This window comes from Melanotaenia boesemani, chromosome 24, assembly GCF_017639745.1.
Source record: "Melanotaenia boesemani isolate fMelBoe1 chromosome 24, fMelBoe1.pri, whole genome shotgun sequence".
Classification (NCBI taxonomy): Eukaryota; Metazoa; Chordata; class Actinopteri; order Atheriniformes; family Melanotaeniidae; genus Melanotaenia; species Melanotaenia boesemani.
Genome location: NC_055705.1, coordinates 5,891,726 through 5,907,450, shown reverse-complemented (window position 1 = coordinate 5,907,450; position 15,725 = coordinate 5,891,726). Strand labels below are relative to the sequence as shown.

The 15,725-nt window shown below is 47.9% G+C and overlaps 2 protein-coding genes across 5 annotated transcripts in view; one reads left to right on the top strand and one right to left on the bottom strand.

Annotated features, from left to right (window-relative positions):
* Positions 1–1,988: 1,988 nt before the first annotated feature.
* rgn (regucalcin) lies at positions 1,989–6,613 on the top strand. 3 transcript variants are annotated; one of them, XM_041978857.1, is made up of 8 exons: positions 1,989–2,083; positions 4,621–4,832; positions 4,947–5,129; positions 5,198–5,298; positions 5,810–5,924; positions 6,009–6,140; positions 6,217–6,371; positions 6,445–6,613. In XM_041978857.1, exons 2-8 carry the CDS (start codon positions 4,667–4,669, stop codon positions 6,493–6,495), a joined length of 903 nt encoding a protein of 300 aa, XP_041834791.1. In that variant the 5' UTR covers positions 1,989–2,083; positions 4,621–4,666; the 3' UTR covers positions 6,496–6,613. The 3 variants fall into 3 exon arrangements, with proteins under 3 accessions (XP_041834791.1, XP_041834793.1, XP_041834792.1); XM_041978859.1 differs by lacking the exon at positions 1,989–2,083 and adding an exon at positions 2,237–2,334; XM_041978858.1 differs by lacking the exon at positions 1,989–2,083 and adding an exon at positions 2,526–2,593.
* Positions 6,614–8,297: 1,684 nt separating this feature from the next.
* The window catches only part of fmnl2b (formin-like 2b), a 22,809-nt gene continuing 15,381 nt past the window's right edge, over positions 8,298–15,725 (bottom strand). For both annotated transcript variants that reach the window (XM_041978748.1, XM_041978750.1), the window contains 11 exons: positions 14,180–14,304; positions 13,844–14,046; positions 13,471–13,705; positions 12,228–12,296; positions 10,791–10,871; positions 10,354–10,483; positions 10,115–10,275; positions 9,933–10,034; positions 9,688–9,783; positions 9,485–9,608; positions 8,298–9,408 (listed from right to left, as the gene is read on the bottom strand). In XM_041978748.1, coding sequence (XP_041834682.1) covers positions 9,320–9,408; positions 9,485–9,608; positions 9,688–9,783; positions 9,933–10,034; positions 10,115–10,275; positions 10,354–10,483; positions 10,791–10,871; positions 12,228–12,296; positions 13,471–13,705; positions 13,844–14,046; positions 14,180–14,304 — 1,415 coding nt within the window. In that variant the 3' untranslated portion in view covers positions 8,298–9,319. The remainder of the gene's footprint in view (positions 9,409–9,484; positions 9,609–9,687; positions 9,784–9,932; positions 10,035–10,114; positions 10,276–10,353; positions 10,484–10,790; positions 10,872–12,227; positions 12,297–13,470; positions 13,706–13,843; positions 14,047–14,179; positions 14,305–15,725) is intronic.

The following is a 15,725-nucleotide window of genomic DNA, read 5'->3' as shown; positions in this document are numbered from 1 at the left end:
GTCATTTATTTCTAACGTAATCAGCAGGTTTTTCTTTGTGTTCAGGATGAGATGTTCCTGAGTGGTGGTGGAACTTCTTGGCTTCATGCTGTCAGATGCTTCATTACCCACTATTACCATTACTGGACCATTACCTGGTTAAACCTGGAGCAAGACGTCTCATCATTTTTTGTCGTTTTGTTTTTGGCAGCTGAAATCCGTTGATTCATCCTCGTTCACCCATTGGTACTTTGTCCATGTTTCGCTAGCAGTCTAAAAAGTTATACATTTTATTTCGCCTTGCAGGTTTTATTTAGCCTCAGTTGAGGCATGTAGAAACTTTTTAAATGTCTTGTAGATAAGGTGACTTCTGTTAGGGCTCAGATACCGTCCTCTGTCTTTGGCCCATCAGTCTCTGTCCCCTTTTTTGCTTTTCACCAGTTTGAACCGGTCTCTCTGTCTTTTCTCTGTGAGATTGTTGGTCATCTGAAGCCCTCAGGTTCCCCTGCAGATGCTCTCCCACCACGATTATTCAAGGAGCTTATTTCCACTTCAGGACTATCGGTTCTTACTGTTAACAGCAGTCTGTCCTCTGGTTCCTAAAGATTATAAGCATGCTAACTCTGCTCAACACACCCAGCCTGGATCGCACCGTTCTGTGCAATTTCAGACCAATTTCCAAACTTCCTTTCATTTCAAAAATCATAGAGAGGACTGTTTATACACAGATAAGACTTTTTATTGGTAAATAACGTTCTTGAGGCCTTCAGTCTTGTTTTAAACCTCTTCATAGCGCTGCTGAGGGGTTTTTAACTATCTTTTATTAGCTACAGGTTTTATTGGATTTAACAGCAACCTTCCACACGGTGGATCACAACATTTTAATGACCCGTCTGGAGCTGTGTTTGTATTCGTGGTTCTGGAATGGTTCAGGTCCTACTTGTCTGAGAGGACATTCTCTGTTAAATTGGACCATTTCCAGTCACCCCGTGCTCCTCTATCGTGTGGGGTCCCCCAGGGGTCCATTCGCAGGCCTTCGCTCTTTTTATTATTCCTCCTTCCCCTCGGGTCAGTTATTAGGTCCATGTCCCCCCTTAATGCAAGGAGTCTTACTCCCTAGAAAAACTTTTAATTAATTCTTAATGAAGTCAAAGCCTGGATGGCCTTACATTTTCTTCATTTTAATGAAAAGAAGACTGATGTTATGGTTTTTAGTCCTGGTACCAGTGGGTCCTCTGGCACTGTTTGGTAAACCTGATGTCACAAAAATGAACAGTGATTTTAACCTCCACAGGCAGATCAGTGCAGTGGTGAAATCAAGCTTTTTCCAGCTGAGGCATCTGGCAAAGGCCAAACACAGTCTTTCAAAGCAGGACTTTGAAACCGTAATTCATGCTTATATAACAACCTGGCTGGATTTCTTTAGCCTTGTACTTTGGTGTCTCCGAAATCTCTGTCCCGTCTGCAGCTGGTGCAAAATGCTGAAGCCCGTCTGTTGACTGGAACACAAAAGAGCCCATTTATCCTGTTTTAGCCACACTGCACTGGTTGCCTGTTCTTTTTAGGGTTCTTTTTAAAATCATGTTATTTGTTTTTAAGTATTTAAATGACCTTGCCCCCCCCCCCCACCCCCCGCTCTCTGAGCTGCTTCACATGTTATTTCATGTTCAGCACTTTGTTCAGAGGCCGCTGTCCTAAAGTGCTTTATAAATAAAGTTGGTTTGGCTGCAGGCTCAGATTTATTTATTTATTATCATTATTTTTTGTTTTCTTTTTGCCATCACCCCTGTACATGTTGTTGTTATTTACCACCTGACTCTGTGTGTTTATCCTGATAAATAATGTGTAAACAACATAAACGATGGTAAACAGGGTGTGTGTGATGCCGCAGACTAATAACTAAATATTTGTGAAGTAAACTGACAGCTTTGTTTACTTTCAGAAACGGTAAAAACTCGCTGAGTCATCACGTTTAGGTGCGTTTAGTCGGCCGCCGGGAGGGGCGGGGTTGTTGGAAAGTCAGCTGATCCAGAAGCTGAAGAGGTTCTGTTTAAAGTTCAGCTGGTCCACAGAGGCGTGCCTCAGCGCACTGGAAGTTCTGCAGGTAAGTTCTCACCTAAACTCAGTTCATGATCCACAGCCTGAGTTTGTTCCACGCTGTGAGAGGGGCGTTTGTTCCGTCAGCCGGACTCCGCTCAGACTTTAATGTCGGACTGTTTCCGGTTTCTAACCTTCTGGACAGCACAGGTCCAGGTCAGTTTACAGCAGAACTATCTGGGTCCGGACCAGAACTGCGCAGGATTTCGCAACCTGCCGGTTGAAGTCTCAGACGCGACAAGGAGAGCGTGCATCACCGTGCGTGTGTGCGCACGCGCGCGTGCTGTTATATGGACTTCATCTCGTAATAATTTTAAAGTCTAAGTTGTGTTAATGAAAATCTCCAAACTTAATCTATCGATGTGGTTATGTTGGTCACGTGTCCGCTGAAGTCACGTGACCGCTGTTTAACTAATCAATAAACAGATTCTAGATCCGTTTCAGGCCTGATTGTGGGTCCATCAGTCGGGGCTGAAAACAGGTTTCCAGCAGCTTGTAGAGGAGGGTCAGCATGGAGGTATGAGAGCTTCTGGACTCTTAGATCAAGCAGTGGCGGAGCCAGGAAGTTTTCTCTGGGGTGGCCAGGGTGGATTGGGGATTATTTTGGAGGTGCGTTGAGTCGGCTGCAGCGTCACGTAACGTTGTGAAATTTAGTATCTCAGCGTCAACATGCTGCTGGGCTACATCAGCTCCAGAAACATGCATAATAAATGTCAGAGCACCATGAAACGAGGTGGGAACGCTGAGTTATAGGTCAGAAGGTTACTTAGACTTTTAACAACATGATAATAATAATTCTTACTTAATTCATCCAAACTTAGAAATCCAGTTCTGCTTTTAATCCATCTCAGGATGTACTAGAGGGCATTGGGGCGGCCATGTTTTGGCACCTGGGGAGCAATTTGGAAAGGTTAAGGACCTTGCAGTGGTTCACCTCTGTAAGCACACCGGGGACTTGGACATTCACCAGCTGAGGCATTTCCAGGCCAACCGAGAGATGTAGTCCGTCCAGCATGTCCTGGGTCTTCCCAGGGGCCTCTCTCTGGTGGGACGTGCCCCGAACACCTCACCAGGGAGGCATCCAGGAGGCATCCTGACCAGATGCCCGAGCCACCTCATCTGGTTCCTCTCGATGTGGAGGAGCAGCGACTCTACTCTTCTCACCCTATCCTTAGGGGAGAGCCCGGCCACCCTGCGGAGAAACTCATTTCGGCTGCTTGTATTTGCGATCTTGTTCTTTCGGTCACTACCCACATCTCGTGGCCATAGATGAGGGTAGGAACGTAGATCAACCAGTAAATCGAGAGCTTTGTCTTTTGACTCAGCTCCTTCTTCACCACAACAGACCGATGCAGAGTCCACATCACTGCAGATGCCGCACCGATCCGCCTGTCAATCTCCTGCTCCATCCTTCCCTCACTCCTGAACAAGACCCCAAAACACATGAACTCCTCCACTTGGGGCAGGACCTCACTGCCGACCCAGAGAAAACACTCCACCCTTTTCCAGTCTCGGATTTGGAGGTGCTGATTCTCATCCGCTTCACACTCGGCTGCGAATCGATCCAGTGAGAGCTGAAGATCACGGCCCGATCAAGCCAACAGAACCCCATCATCTGCAAAGAGCAGAGACCCAATCCTGAGGCCACCAAACCGGATCCCCTCAACACCTCGGCTGCACTTAGAAATTCTGTCCATAAAAGTTATGAACAGAATCGGTGACGAAGGGCAGCCTTGGCAAAGTCCAACCCTCACCGGAAACGATTCTGATTTACTGCCGGCAATACGGACCAAGCTCTGACACCGGTCGTAGGGACCGGACAGCTCGTACAAGCGGGTCCGGCACTCCATACTCACAGAGTACCCCCAACAGGAGTCCCCGGGAACACGGTTGAACGGCTTCTCCAAGTCCACAAAGCAGATGTAGATTAGTTGGACAAACTCCCATGCCCCCTCAGAGACCCTGAAGAGGGTGTAGAGCTGGTCCACCGTTCCACGACCCGGACGAAAACCACACTGCTCCTCCTCAATCCGAGGTTCGACTATCCAACGAACCCTCTTCTCCAGGACCCCTGAATAGACCTTACCAGGGAGGCTGAGGAGTGTGATCCCCCTGTAGTTGGAGCACACCCTCCGGTCCCCCTTTTTGAAGAGGGGGACCACCACCCCAGTGTGCCAGTCCAGGGGAACTGTCCCCGATGTCCACGTAAAGCTGCAGAGGCGTGTCATCCAAGACAGCCCCACAGCATCCAGGGCTTTAAGGAACTCTGAGCGGACTTCATGATGATTCCATGTCTTTTCATCCTGTCATGATGAGTCCATGTCCCATCCTGGCATGTTGATTCTGTGTCTTCTCATCCTGCCTTGATGAATCTGTGTCTTCTCATCTGGACTTGTTCCTTGTGCAACCAAATAAACCTTGTCTTTATGTTGTATAAGATGTACCTCTCAGTGGATTACTGCATGTGTGCTTTCTACATTGATATACAGCATTCACTCTAAAGCTAATCATGTTGATTTCATGGAAACTGTGTCAGATGGAAACTGTGTCAGGTGGATCCTGCTTAGTGATTGGTCCTGACAAAGACCTGATGATGTCATCAGTGAAGGTTGAGTGCGTGGTGAAGGTGAATGCTTTGGTTGGTGAAGGACCAGTGTGGGAGGAGTCAGAACAAACATTGCTGTTCGTCGACATCATCGGACAGAAAATCCACCGCTGGAATCCAGCAACCAACCAGATTCAGTCTCTGGAGACAGGTCAGCACTTACCTGTCTCATTTGTGTGGGGCTGAACCCTCCGTCTCTTCTGTCTGCTTTGTGGTCCTCCACCTTTCTTTCTCTCATGTCTCTTACCTGTCTGTCTTGTTTCAGCTGACACGGTGGGCTTTGCAGTTCCTCGCAGGTCAGGTGGTTATGTTGCAGGTGTGGGTCGCAGCATTGTGGCTGTTGATTGGTCAAATCAGAAGATGACATCACTGGTGGACATTGATGAAGACAAACCAAACAACCGATTGAATGATGGGAAGGTTGATCCAGCTGGGCGGTTGCTGGCAGGTTAGTGCGTTAACCTGGTTACCTTCCTGTGGTATCAGTGTTGCCATGGTAACAGTTTCCTGTACCAGGTACAATGGGGAAGGAGGAACGACCTGCACAAGTTCAGAAGAAACAAGGAGCTCTGTACTCTATAAACTCGGATCTTACTGTGACCAAACACCTGAGCCAGGTAGGCTCCCCTGTTTGCACCTGTTCACCTGCTACCTTTCTAACACTACCTGTTGTCCTCTTCCTGAATCAAAATACTTTATTAATCCCCAAGGAAATTGTGTGCACACAGTCTCTCCATACCAAATAAGAAAGGATAAGATAAAGATAGCAGTCACAATAAGAAAAATTACAAATTCATTACAATATCTATATAAACACAGTATAAATCCTGCTGGTGAGTAATATGTACAGTATTACATGTCTAACATGTCTTACCTGTTTAACCACCTGTTCACCTCTTACCTGTCTAACACCACTTGTTCCCGTTACCTGTCTAACACCACCTGTTCACCTCTTACCTGTCTAGCAACACCCTGTTCACCTCTTACCTGTCTAGCAACACCTGTTCACCTCTTACCTGTCTAACATCATCTCTTCCCCTGTCACCTGTCTAAATAGCTGTTCCCCTGGTACCTTTTTAACCACCGGTTCACCGGTTACCTGTCTAACTTCACCTGTCTGCCTTTCAGGTGGACATATCCAATGGGTTGGACTGGTCTCTAGATCAGAGGACGTTTTTCTACATCGACAGTTTGTCCCTGACCGTGGATGCTTTCGACTATGACCCAAACACTGGACAACTGGGTACTTGAGTTGTACACAACGTCCCTGGTAAACGAGATTTCTGACTGATCAATAAAGTCATTAACAGGTGAGTGTGTTGCCTAGGTAACCGACGAGTTGTGTACCACATGGAGGAAGGAGAGGGGTTTCCTGATGGGATGACGGTTGATGCTGAAGGTCGTCTCTGGGTAGCCTGTTACAATGGAGGGCGAGTCATCAATATTGACCCAACCACTGGTCAGTCCTACTGGTTAAACTGGTTAAACTCCTTTACTTTCTGTGTGGTTAACGGAGTATCTGTGTTCCCTCTCAGGTGTGCGGCTGCAGACTGTGTCTCTGCCGGCGACGAAGACCACCTCATGTTGTTTCGGAGGTACGGACTACTCGGACCTGTACGTCACCTCAGCCTGTCTGGGTCTGGACCAATCAGAGAGCGGCCAGCAGCCGCTGGCGGGGAACATTTTCAGGGTGAGGGCACTCCTCCACTCACCTGTTCATCAGCTGTTTTGTGTTTACTTGGTGACCGTGTATATGTGTGCAGGTCAAAGGACTCGGGGTCAAAGGTCGGCCATCACACTCATTCTCAGGATGACTTTCAGGAGGCGGAGACTCGATTCAACTATGGAAGCCATCAGAAAGATGATTGATTGATAGGTAACTGTAGTTATTGATCAATGCTTAAGTGGATCAATAAATTAATCAATTGCTGATTGTGTGTGTCATGTTATTCTTTTATCAGCCAATCAGATTTAACCTCCCATTACTGGTGTAAATAAAAGAAAAGTGTTGACTTGAGGATGAGGGGTAATGTAAGTCAGGAGTTACTGAGACAGCGTCATCATGGGTGCGCTTTATTTACACACCAGGTGCAGAATCACAGCAACAACCAACAAACACACATTACGAGCGTTGCTACAACCGTCTAGAAAACATCTGTACATGTAGAAAACTTTGTGCTGTTAATTCAATTAAATGTTTTCACGTACATCAGTGAAAGGTGTGTGGGAGGGTGGGTTATGGGGGTCAAGGGCTGCTAAGACAGACAAAACACTCCATAAACACTCCAGAGAAACACCACAGGTGTGTCCATGTTTAGACAGGTATGATGTGCACGGATCACACCTGCAGTCGTTCAGTTCTTTCAGTGCATTGGATCAGGTCCTCCTGCAAGTTAAACCGCTTTGTTACAGAACTCCAGAAGGTGATAGAAACACACCTGACATCGGTTACTCAGGTGTCAGAGGAGGCTGTAAATGTGATGGAAACACACCTGACATCGGTTACTCAGGTGTCAGAGGAGGCTGTAAATGTGATGGAAACACACCTGACATCAGTTACTCAGGTGTCAGAGGAGGCTGTAAATGTGATGGAAACACACCTGACATCGGTTACTCAGGTGTCAGAGGAGGCTGTAAATGTGATGGAAACACACCTGACATCAGTTACTCAGGTGTCAGAGGAGGCTGTAAATGTGATGGAAACACACCTGACATCGGTTACTCAGGTGTCAGAGGGAGGCTGTAAATGTGATGGAAACACACCTGACATCGGTTACTCAGGTGTCAGAGGAGGCTGTAAATGTGATGGAAACACACCTGACATCGGTTACTCAGGTGTCAGAGGGAGGCTGTAAATGTGATGGAAACACACCTGACATCGGTTACTCAGGTGTCAGAGGGAGGCTGTAAATGTGATGGAAACACACCTGACATCGGTTACTCAGGTGTCAGAGGGAGGCTGTAAATGTGATGGAAACACACCTGACATCAGTTACTCAGGTGTCAGAGGGAAGCTGTAAATGTGATGGAAACACACCTGACATCGGTTACTCAGGTGTCAGAGGAGGCTGTAAATTTGATGGAAACACACCTGACATCGGTTACTCAGGTGTCAGAGGAGGCTGTAAATTTGATGGAAACACACCTGACATCGGTTACTCAGGTGTCAGAGGAGGCTGTAAATTTGATGGAAACACACCTGACATCGGTTACTCAGGTGTCAGAGGAGGCTGTAAATTTGATGGAAACACACCTGACATCAGTTACTCAGGTGTCAGAGGAGGCTGTAAATTTGATGGAAACACACCTGACATCGGTTACTCAGGTGTCAGAGGGAGGCTGTAAATTTGATGGAAACACACCTGACATCGGTTACTCAGGTGTCAGAGGAGGCTGTAAATTTGATGGAAACACACCTGACATCGGTTACTCAGGTGTCAGAGGGAGACTGTAAACGTGATGGAAACACACCTGACATCAGTTACTCAGGTGTCAGAGGAGGCTGTAAATGTGATGGAAACACACCTGACATCTGGTAGGCAGGTTCTGCTGACTGAAGTGTTGGTTCGGGAATGTGGGTTGAACAGAGTCGAAGAAGCTTCTGGCTCTCTATGTGTGGTTTTTTGGTTCTGAAGGAGAACAGTTCTGATGATGCCACGACAGATTTTTATGTGAGTGAAAACAGAGCTGCTGGACTTAGTGGATTCTGGCTCTGTAAGTCCAGTAAATACATTAGAACATAGTAGAATACATTGCAGTGGAAGGAGTATAGAACCCTGTTGAAGATCCACAGACCGAAGGAACCCAGAACAACTACACAACCACAGAACTGCTGACCCAGTACCAGGACTGTTGATTAGGATGGAGACGAGAACTGTGGACCGACAAGTGTCTACATTTGGCCAGAACTAGCCCTCGTGTGGTTTAAAAAGGTGGATACGTCTCTGTGTTCTGGTCCAACATGAAGAACTAAAACCCATCTCAGGAGGAACCTGCTCCACAGGACCACCACTGCTTGGTTTTATAAACGAGGCACGACATGGGCTGTCAGGCCCACATCAGGTTTCTGGTTTTAGCACCGTTTTTCTGTCGTCGTGCACAGCTTCCCTTCAGAGCTGCCTGATCTCTGAGGAAAGTCGAGGAGTTCCAGGAACTTTATGCTTTTGATCTTAGACACATGATCTTCCTCAGAGGACAGGTGGACTGAGTCCTCAGTGTTCAAATGTTTGAATGTAAACATCCCAGAGGTGCTCTGAGAAACTAACTCTACATCTGGACCTGCTGACACCCTGCTGAAGAAGATCATGTGATATGATTAAAGATATGTGGTGAAAAGTGAACTCTGATACCGGACCGGCTTCCTGTCTGATTTAGATGTGTGAGCTGCAGGTCAGTGAGGTTGTTCTTTGTCGAGCTCACCAGGGTTCAGTCTTCTCACATACTTTGAACGGCCAGTTTTCTGAATGTTGACATCCACGTTTGAGCTGAGGTCAGGTGATGTCCGGACACCTGGTCTGTGCAAATGGACCGATAACATAACATACAAAACATGATGTCATCAGTTCACATTGATCAGAAATGTTCAAAGTGCTAATTGGTCCCGAATGGTATAAAGTGGGCGTGGCCAGTCGGAATGTCTCAATAGTGCTCCTCAGAGTGGGCGGGGTCACAGAAGAAGCGGGAACTGCGTTTGGCCGATCGAGCGGTGAATGGGACAGTCTTCAGAGCTGCAGGTGAGAAAATCATCAGGTCAGGTGACACATCTGAGCCGATCCATCAGTTTACCTGAGACGCCACAATTACCTGTGATGATGTCCTCTATGGCGCCATCCTTCCCCTCATAAACATGGCGGCTGTCTTTTCCCTGTCGCCGTCTGAGCTCTGTGATCAGTTCCTGCTGCTGCCGCTTCCCTTTGTGGGACGGAGACTGGGAGGGGGGCATGGCCTCCATTAAACTAAGATCTTCACCAATCACAAACCACGTGTTTGATGACATCAGTACTCACCTTGGTCTCCTCCTCCTCATGCTGCTCCTCCTGCTCCAGCTTCTCCAGCAGCATCTGCTCCTGACGCCTCCTCTGCTCGTTCTCCTCCTCTGCCAGCTGAACACACACTTTTATTAATTTCATCCATTTTCCAACAGTCAGCATCTCTCTCAGACGCTGCCTGGACTCCTCTAAAAGTATTGTAGGAGGGGCTTAGAGCAAACAGGCCATGCCCACAAAAAGGCGGGACCTGAGGTGTCACTCACCCGATAGGCTTTGATGAAACGGACAAAGATGGGGAAGAAGACGGACGGGGGCATCGTCTTCGAGCTCTCTCCAAAAAACTTTACTGCGTCTTCAAAGGCATCCTGAACACAGAATTTTAAAGTTTTTCTCTGGAAGATGGACCGGACTACACACAGCTGGTCTCTGAGGACAGGTGTCTCACCTGAGCAATGCGAGCATCCTCCTGCAGCTTGGTGAGTCGGGACTCGTTCCTGCTGATGAAGTCTTTGAGCGTGGCGTTGTGCGATACACTGAACTCTCTCCAGGTGAGCTCCATACCACGCTGCAGCTCCTTCACATCACACAGCACGTTCTCCAGACTTACTGCACAGGTAAACACACACAGGTGAGGCTCACACAGCGCTGTGTGCATACTGCATCCTGATTGGCCGATGGACCCACCTGCAGCGGCCTTGTCAACATAGTGAAGCTCGTTGTAAAACAGAGACACTGCAGGGTATTTTGCTCGCACCACGTTCCCGATGTAATGAAGCAACGTCTGCGTCCTGTCCGTGGACTTCGTCTCCAGGAGCTGCAAACAATCACACTTCTCATCCGACCTCACCACAGCCAAGCTCACACTTCAGAAACGAGTTCTACGTGACCACTTTTCACACAGCGACACTTTGTTTGTTGCTCGTCTGCCTCTGTCTGTTCAGCAGACTGCTGCAGTATGCTGCCTGAACAGGTGGGAATCACCATAGCAACCAGTGAGGCGTTCCATTAGAATTAAGCATAAAATCACTGAAAAATCCTGTTTACAAGCTGCTGTAAACAAACATTCTGTTACCCATCAGGAGAGATGTGCCAGTTTGTGTGTGTGTGTGTGTGTGTGTTACCAGGTCTAAGCTCTGCAGTTTGAATCCGTACACAGCTCCTCTCTTACTGCTGTTCATGTAGTTCCCCAGAGCCAAGATGATCTGCAACAGCAATACAACGTTAATCACTCTGACACACACCTACAACACACCAACACACCTACACACACATACAACACACAACACACCTACAACACACCAACACACCTACACACATATACAACACACAACGCACTTACACACACCTACAACACACCAGCACAACTACACACACATACAACACACAACACACCTACACACACCTACAACACACCAACACACCTACACACACCTACAACACACAACGCACCTACACACACATACAACACACAACACACCTACACACACATACAACACACCTACACACACCAACAACACACCTACACACACCTACAGCACACCAACACACCTACACAGACCAACACACCTACACACACCTACTCACACCTACTTACACCTCCACACACCTACACACACCTACTCACACCTACAACACACCTACACACACCTACTCACACCTACACACACCTACAACACACCTACACACACCTACTCACACCTCCACACACCTCCACACACCTACTCACACCTACAGCACACCTACACACACCTACATACACCTACTCACACCTGCTTACACCTCCACACACCTACAACACACCTACACACACCTACTCACACCTACACACACCTACTCACACCTACTTACACCTCCACACACCTACACACACCTACAACACACAACGCACCTACACACACCTACACACACCTACTCACACCTACACACAACTACAACACACCTACACACACCTACTCACACCTACTTACACCTCCACACAGCTACACACACCTACTCACACCTACACACCTACAACACACCAACACACCTACACACACATACAACACACAACACACCTACAACACACCAACACACACACCTACAACACACCAACACACCTACACACACATACAACACACAACACACCTACAACACACACACCTACAACACACCAACACACCTACACACACATACAACACACCTACAACACACCTACACACACCTACTCACACCTACTTACACCTCCACACACCTACACACACCTACTCACACCTACACACACCTACATACACCTACTCACACCTACTTACACCTCCACACACCTACAACACACCTACACACACCTACTCACACCTACACACACCTACAACACACCTACACACACCTACTCACACCTACTTACACCTCCACACACCTACACACACCTACTCACACCTACTTACACCTCCACACAGCTACACACACCTACTCACACCTACACACAACTACAACACACCTACACACACCTACAGCACACCTATACACACCTACATACACCTACTCACACCTACACACACCAGCAGGTTTTTGCTCAAACTGACCTCCAGAATTTTCTTGAGCTTCTGAGAAGATTTTATTGACACTGAAGCTGCAATGATGGCATGAAGTTGCTGAGAGAAAAAAAAAAAACACAGTGAGACAACACCTGTCTGTTCTCCACCTGTCTGCTCTCCACCTGTCTGTTCGCCACCTGTCTGTTCTCCACCTGTCTGCTCTCCACCTGTCTGTTCTTCACCTGTCTGCTCTCCACCTGTCTGAACTTCATGTGTTTGCCCTCCACCTGTCTGTTCTCCACCTGTCTGCTCTCCACCTGTTTGCTCTCCACATGTCTGTTCTCCACCTGTCTGTTCTCCACCTTTCTGCTCTCCACCTGTCTGCTCTCCACCTGTCTGAACTTCATGTGTTTGCCCTCCACCTGTCTGTTCTCCACCTGTCTGCTCTCCACCTGTCTGCTCTCCACCTGTCTGTTCTCCACCTGTCTGCTCTCCACCTGTCTGCTCTCCACCTGTCTGTACTTCATGTGTTTGCCCTCCACCCATCTGCTCTCCACCTGTCTGCTCTCCACCTGTCTGAACTTCATGTGTTTGCCCTCCACCTATCTGCTCTCCACCTATCTGCCTTCCACATGTCTGACCTCCACGTATCTGCTCTCCACCTGTCTGCTCTCCACCTGTCTGAACTTCATGCGTTTGTCCTTCACCTATCTGCTCTCCACCTATCTGCCTTCCACATGTCTGCCCTCCACCTATCTGCTCTTCACCGGTCTGCTCTCCACCTGTCTGAACATCATGTGTTTGCCCTCCACCTATCTGCTCTCCACCTATCTGCCTTCCACATGTCTGACCTCCACCTGTCTGTCCTCCACCATTTTCCCCCTACCTGACTGACCTATACATGCTGGATCCTCCACCTGTTTTCCCTTCACCTTTCTGACATCCACATGCGTGAGCTCCACCTGGTTGCCCTCCTTCTGTCTGACTTCCAGCTGTTTGCCCTCCATTTGTTTTACCTCCACCTATCTGACCTCCACTTTTCTATGCTCCATCTAAATGGTCTCCACCTTTTTACCCTCCTTCCATCTTACCTTCACTTTTTTGCCCTCCACCTCTCTGACCTCCACATGTCTGCCCTCCACCTGTTTTCCCCTACCTGTTTCCCACCACCTGTTTGGCCTCCACTTGTCTGACCTCCACCTGTCTGACATCCACCTGTTCGCCCTCCATCTGTTCGCCCAACACATATCTGACGTACACCTGCCTGGCCTCCACCTGTCTTCCAGCTTACCGGCGTTAACATCTGGACATTGTCTGTGAAGTTGCCCATGAAAGCCATGATGGTCATGCGTTGACTTAGTCTCTCGATGCGACTGAACTGCATCATGAATCGGTCTTCATCACTCAGAGCCTCTAGAGGTTTTCTGTCCCTCTCATATTGCCGTAGCAGCTTAACTTCCGCCTCTGTCGGCAGGAACCGCATCAGACACTCCACAAAGTCCACACGAACTGTCCGAAGGTCAAACCTGCACAGAGGACACAGTCTGCTGAGTTCAAGGACTCATGATACACCTGACACACTGATAAATACATCACATGACACATTGTACAGGACTGAACATGCTGGACCCCAGACAACTGACTCCAGTTCAGGGTGGACCTACGTCTGAATGGCTCGGCAGATGACCTCTGACCCCTGGCCGGCCTTCCTCAGGGTGATGGCCAGATTTTTGGCTCTGTTAGCCTCCAGCAGAGAGACTTTGGAAGGAACTTTCTGAGGAAGCTTCTGTCTGGACAGGGTCAAATCCACCGCTGGACCCTGGGCCTTCGTCTTAAACAGTTCTTCAAACCCCTCCACGTCCAGGTCCTGAAAGACACACAGTGACATAGGCAAGCTGTAGGCAGGGTTTCTTAAATGGTGAGAAGCTTCGGGTTTTGCTTGGAATATTGCGCTACAGGCTTCATCTGATCTGCAGGACTTCCAGCTCTTTATCTCTTACCTGCAGGATGGACTCATCATCAATGTCGTTGAAGACGGTTCCATTGATCTGACTCGGCTTCAGAGCAACCCAGTTCAATACCGGCATTCGGAACTTGGTCTGAATCGGTTTCTTTATTTTCACAGCTGCAGGAGATGGACAAGTGAGGGACAGACAGAATTGGACCAACAGGTGAGAGATAGACAGACAACTTTTGACAAACAGACAGGTAAGACATCAGACGGACAGGTGAGACATCAGAAAGACAGGTGAGACATCAGAGAGACAGGTAAGACATCAGAGAGACAGGTAAGACATCAGACGGACAGGTGAGACATCAGAAAGACAGGTGAGACATCAGACAGATGTGAGACATCAGACGGACAGATGAGACATCAGAGGGACAGGTGAAACATCAGACAGACAGGTGAGACATCAGACGGACAGGTGAGACATTAGACAGACAGATGAGACATCAGAGGGACAGGTGAGACTTCAGACAGACAGGTGAGACATCAGACAGACAGGTGAAACATCAGACGGACAGGTGAGACGTCAGACAGACAGGTGAGACATCAGACGGACAGGTGGGACATCAGACGGACAGGTGAGACATCAGACAGACAGGTGAAACATCAGACGGACAGGTGAGACGTCAGACAGACAGATGAGATATCAGACGGACAGGTGAGACACAGACAGACAGGTGAGACATCAGACAGATGTGAGACATGGGCAGACCAGTGACAGTTTTGTGCAGATAACATTTTAGAGCGGTAGTGTTTAAGAGGTCATACTGAAAGACCTCGTCCATTAGAAAGACCTTGTCCATTTAAAGGACCTCCTCCATCTGAAGGACCCTGTTCATCCTTCATGATGTTGGACACAGCACCAGTCAGCGTGCTGTCCAGAGTTTACTGGTGTGACCACTGCAGAGGATGGTAAAGTTCCAGAAGAATCTGGTTTGGGAAAAATTTAACTGAGCTAAAGGATCCTTGACATGCTGGATCAGAAACATCCAGAAAACAACGTAAGACTTTGTTTTCCATGTTGTGATGTTGACAGACAGGTGGAGATCAGAGAACCAGCTCTACTCCTGGCTGCACAGTGACACCTGGTGGTAGAACAGTGACATTACAATGATACAGCAATGATGACAGCTCAGCCAGAACTCTGCCTGATGTTTCTTTATCAGAACTGATAGCAATATGGATCCATCTTCTGAAACTAATCCTTGTTCTTTGAGATGTTATCTGCACAAATGTCCTGTTCAGACTGATGATGTGAGTCCTGCTAAGTTTTTTCTTCAGTTTTTTGTTGTGTTTTATCTCAGAATTTTGAACCAGGTGTGGTCAGGGTCTGGGGACTGATCTCAGAACTCTGAATTGGTTCTGTAGACTGGATCCAATATACAACTCTTCTGTCTGGTCTCTGTGTTGACCCTTAATTTTGGGATGGACCTGTTTCACCTTCAGCCTGAACAAACACGTCATGCTAAACACTGAACCAGAACCGGGACAGATTTGGTTCCAGTTTCTAGGTGATGAAGGATGAAGGAAGAACTGAA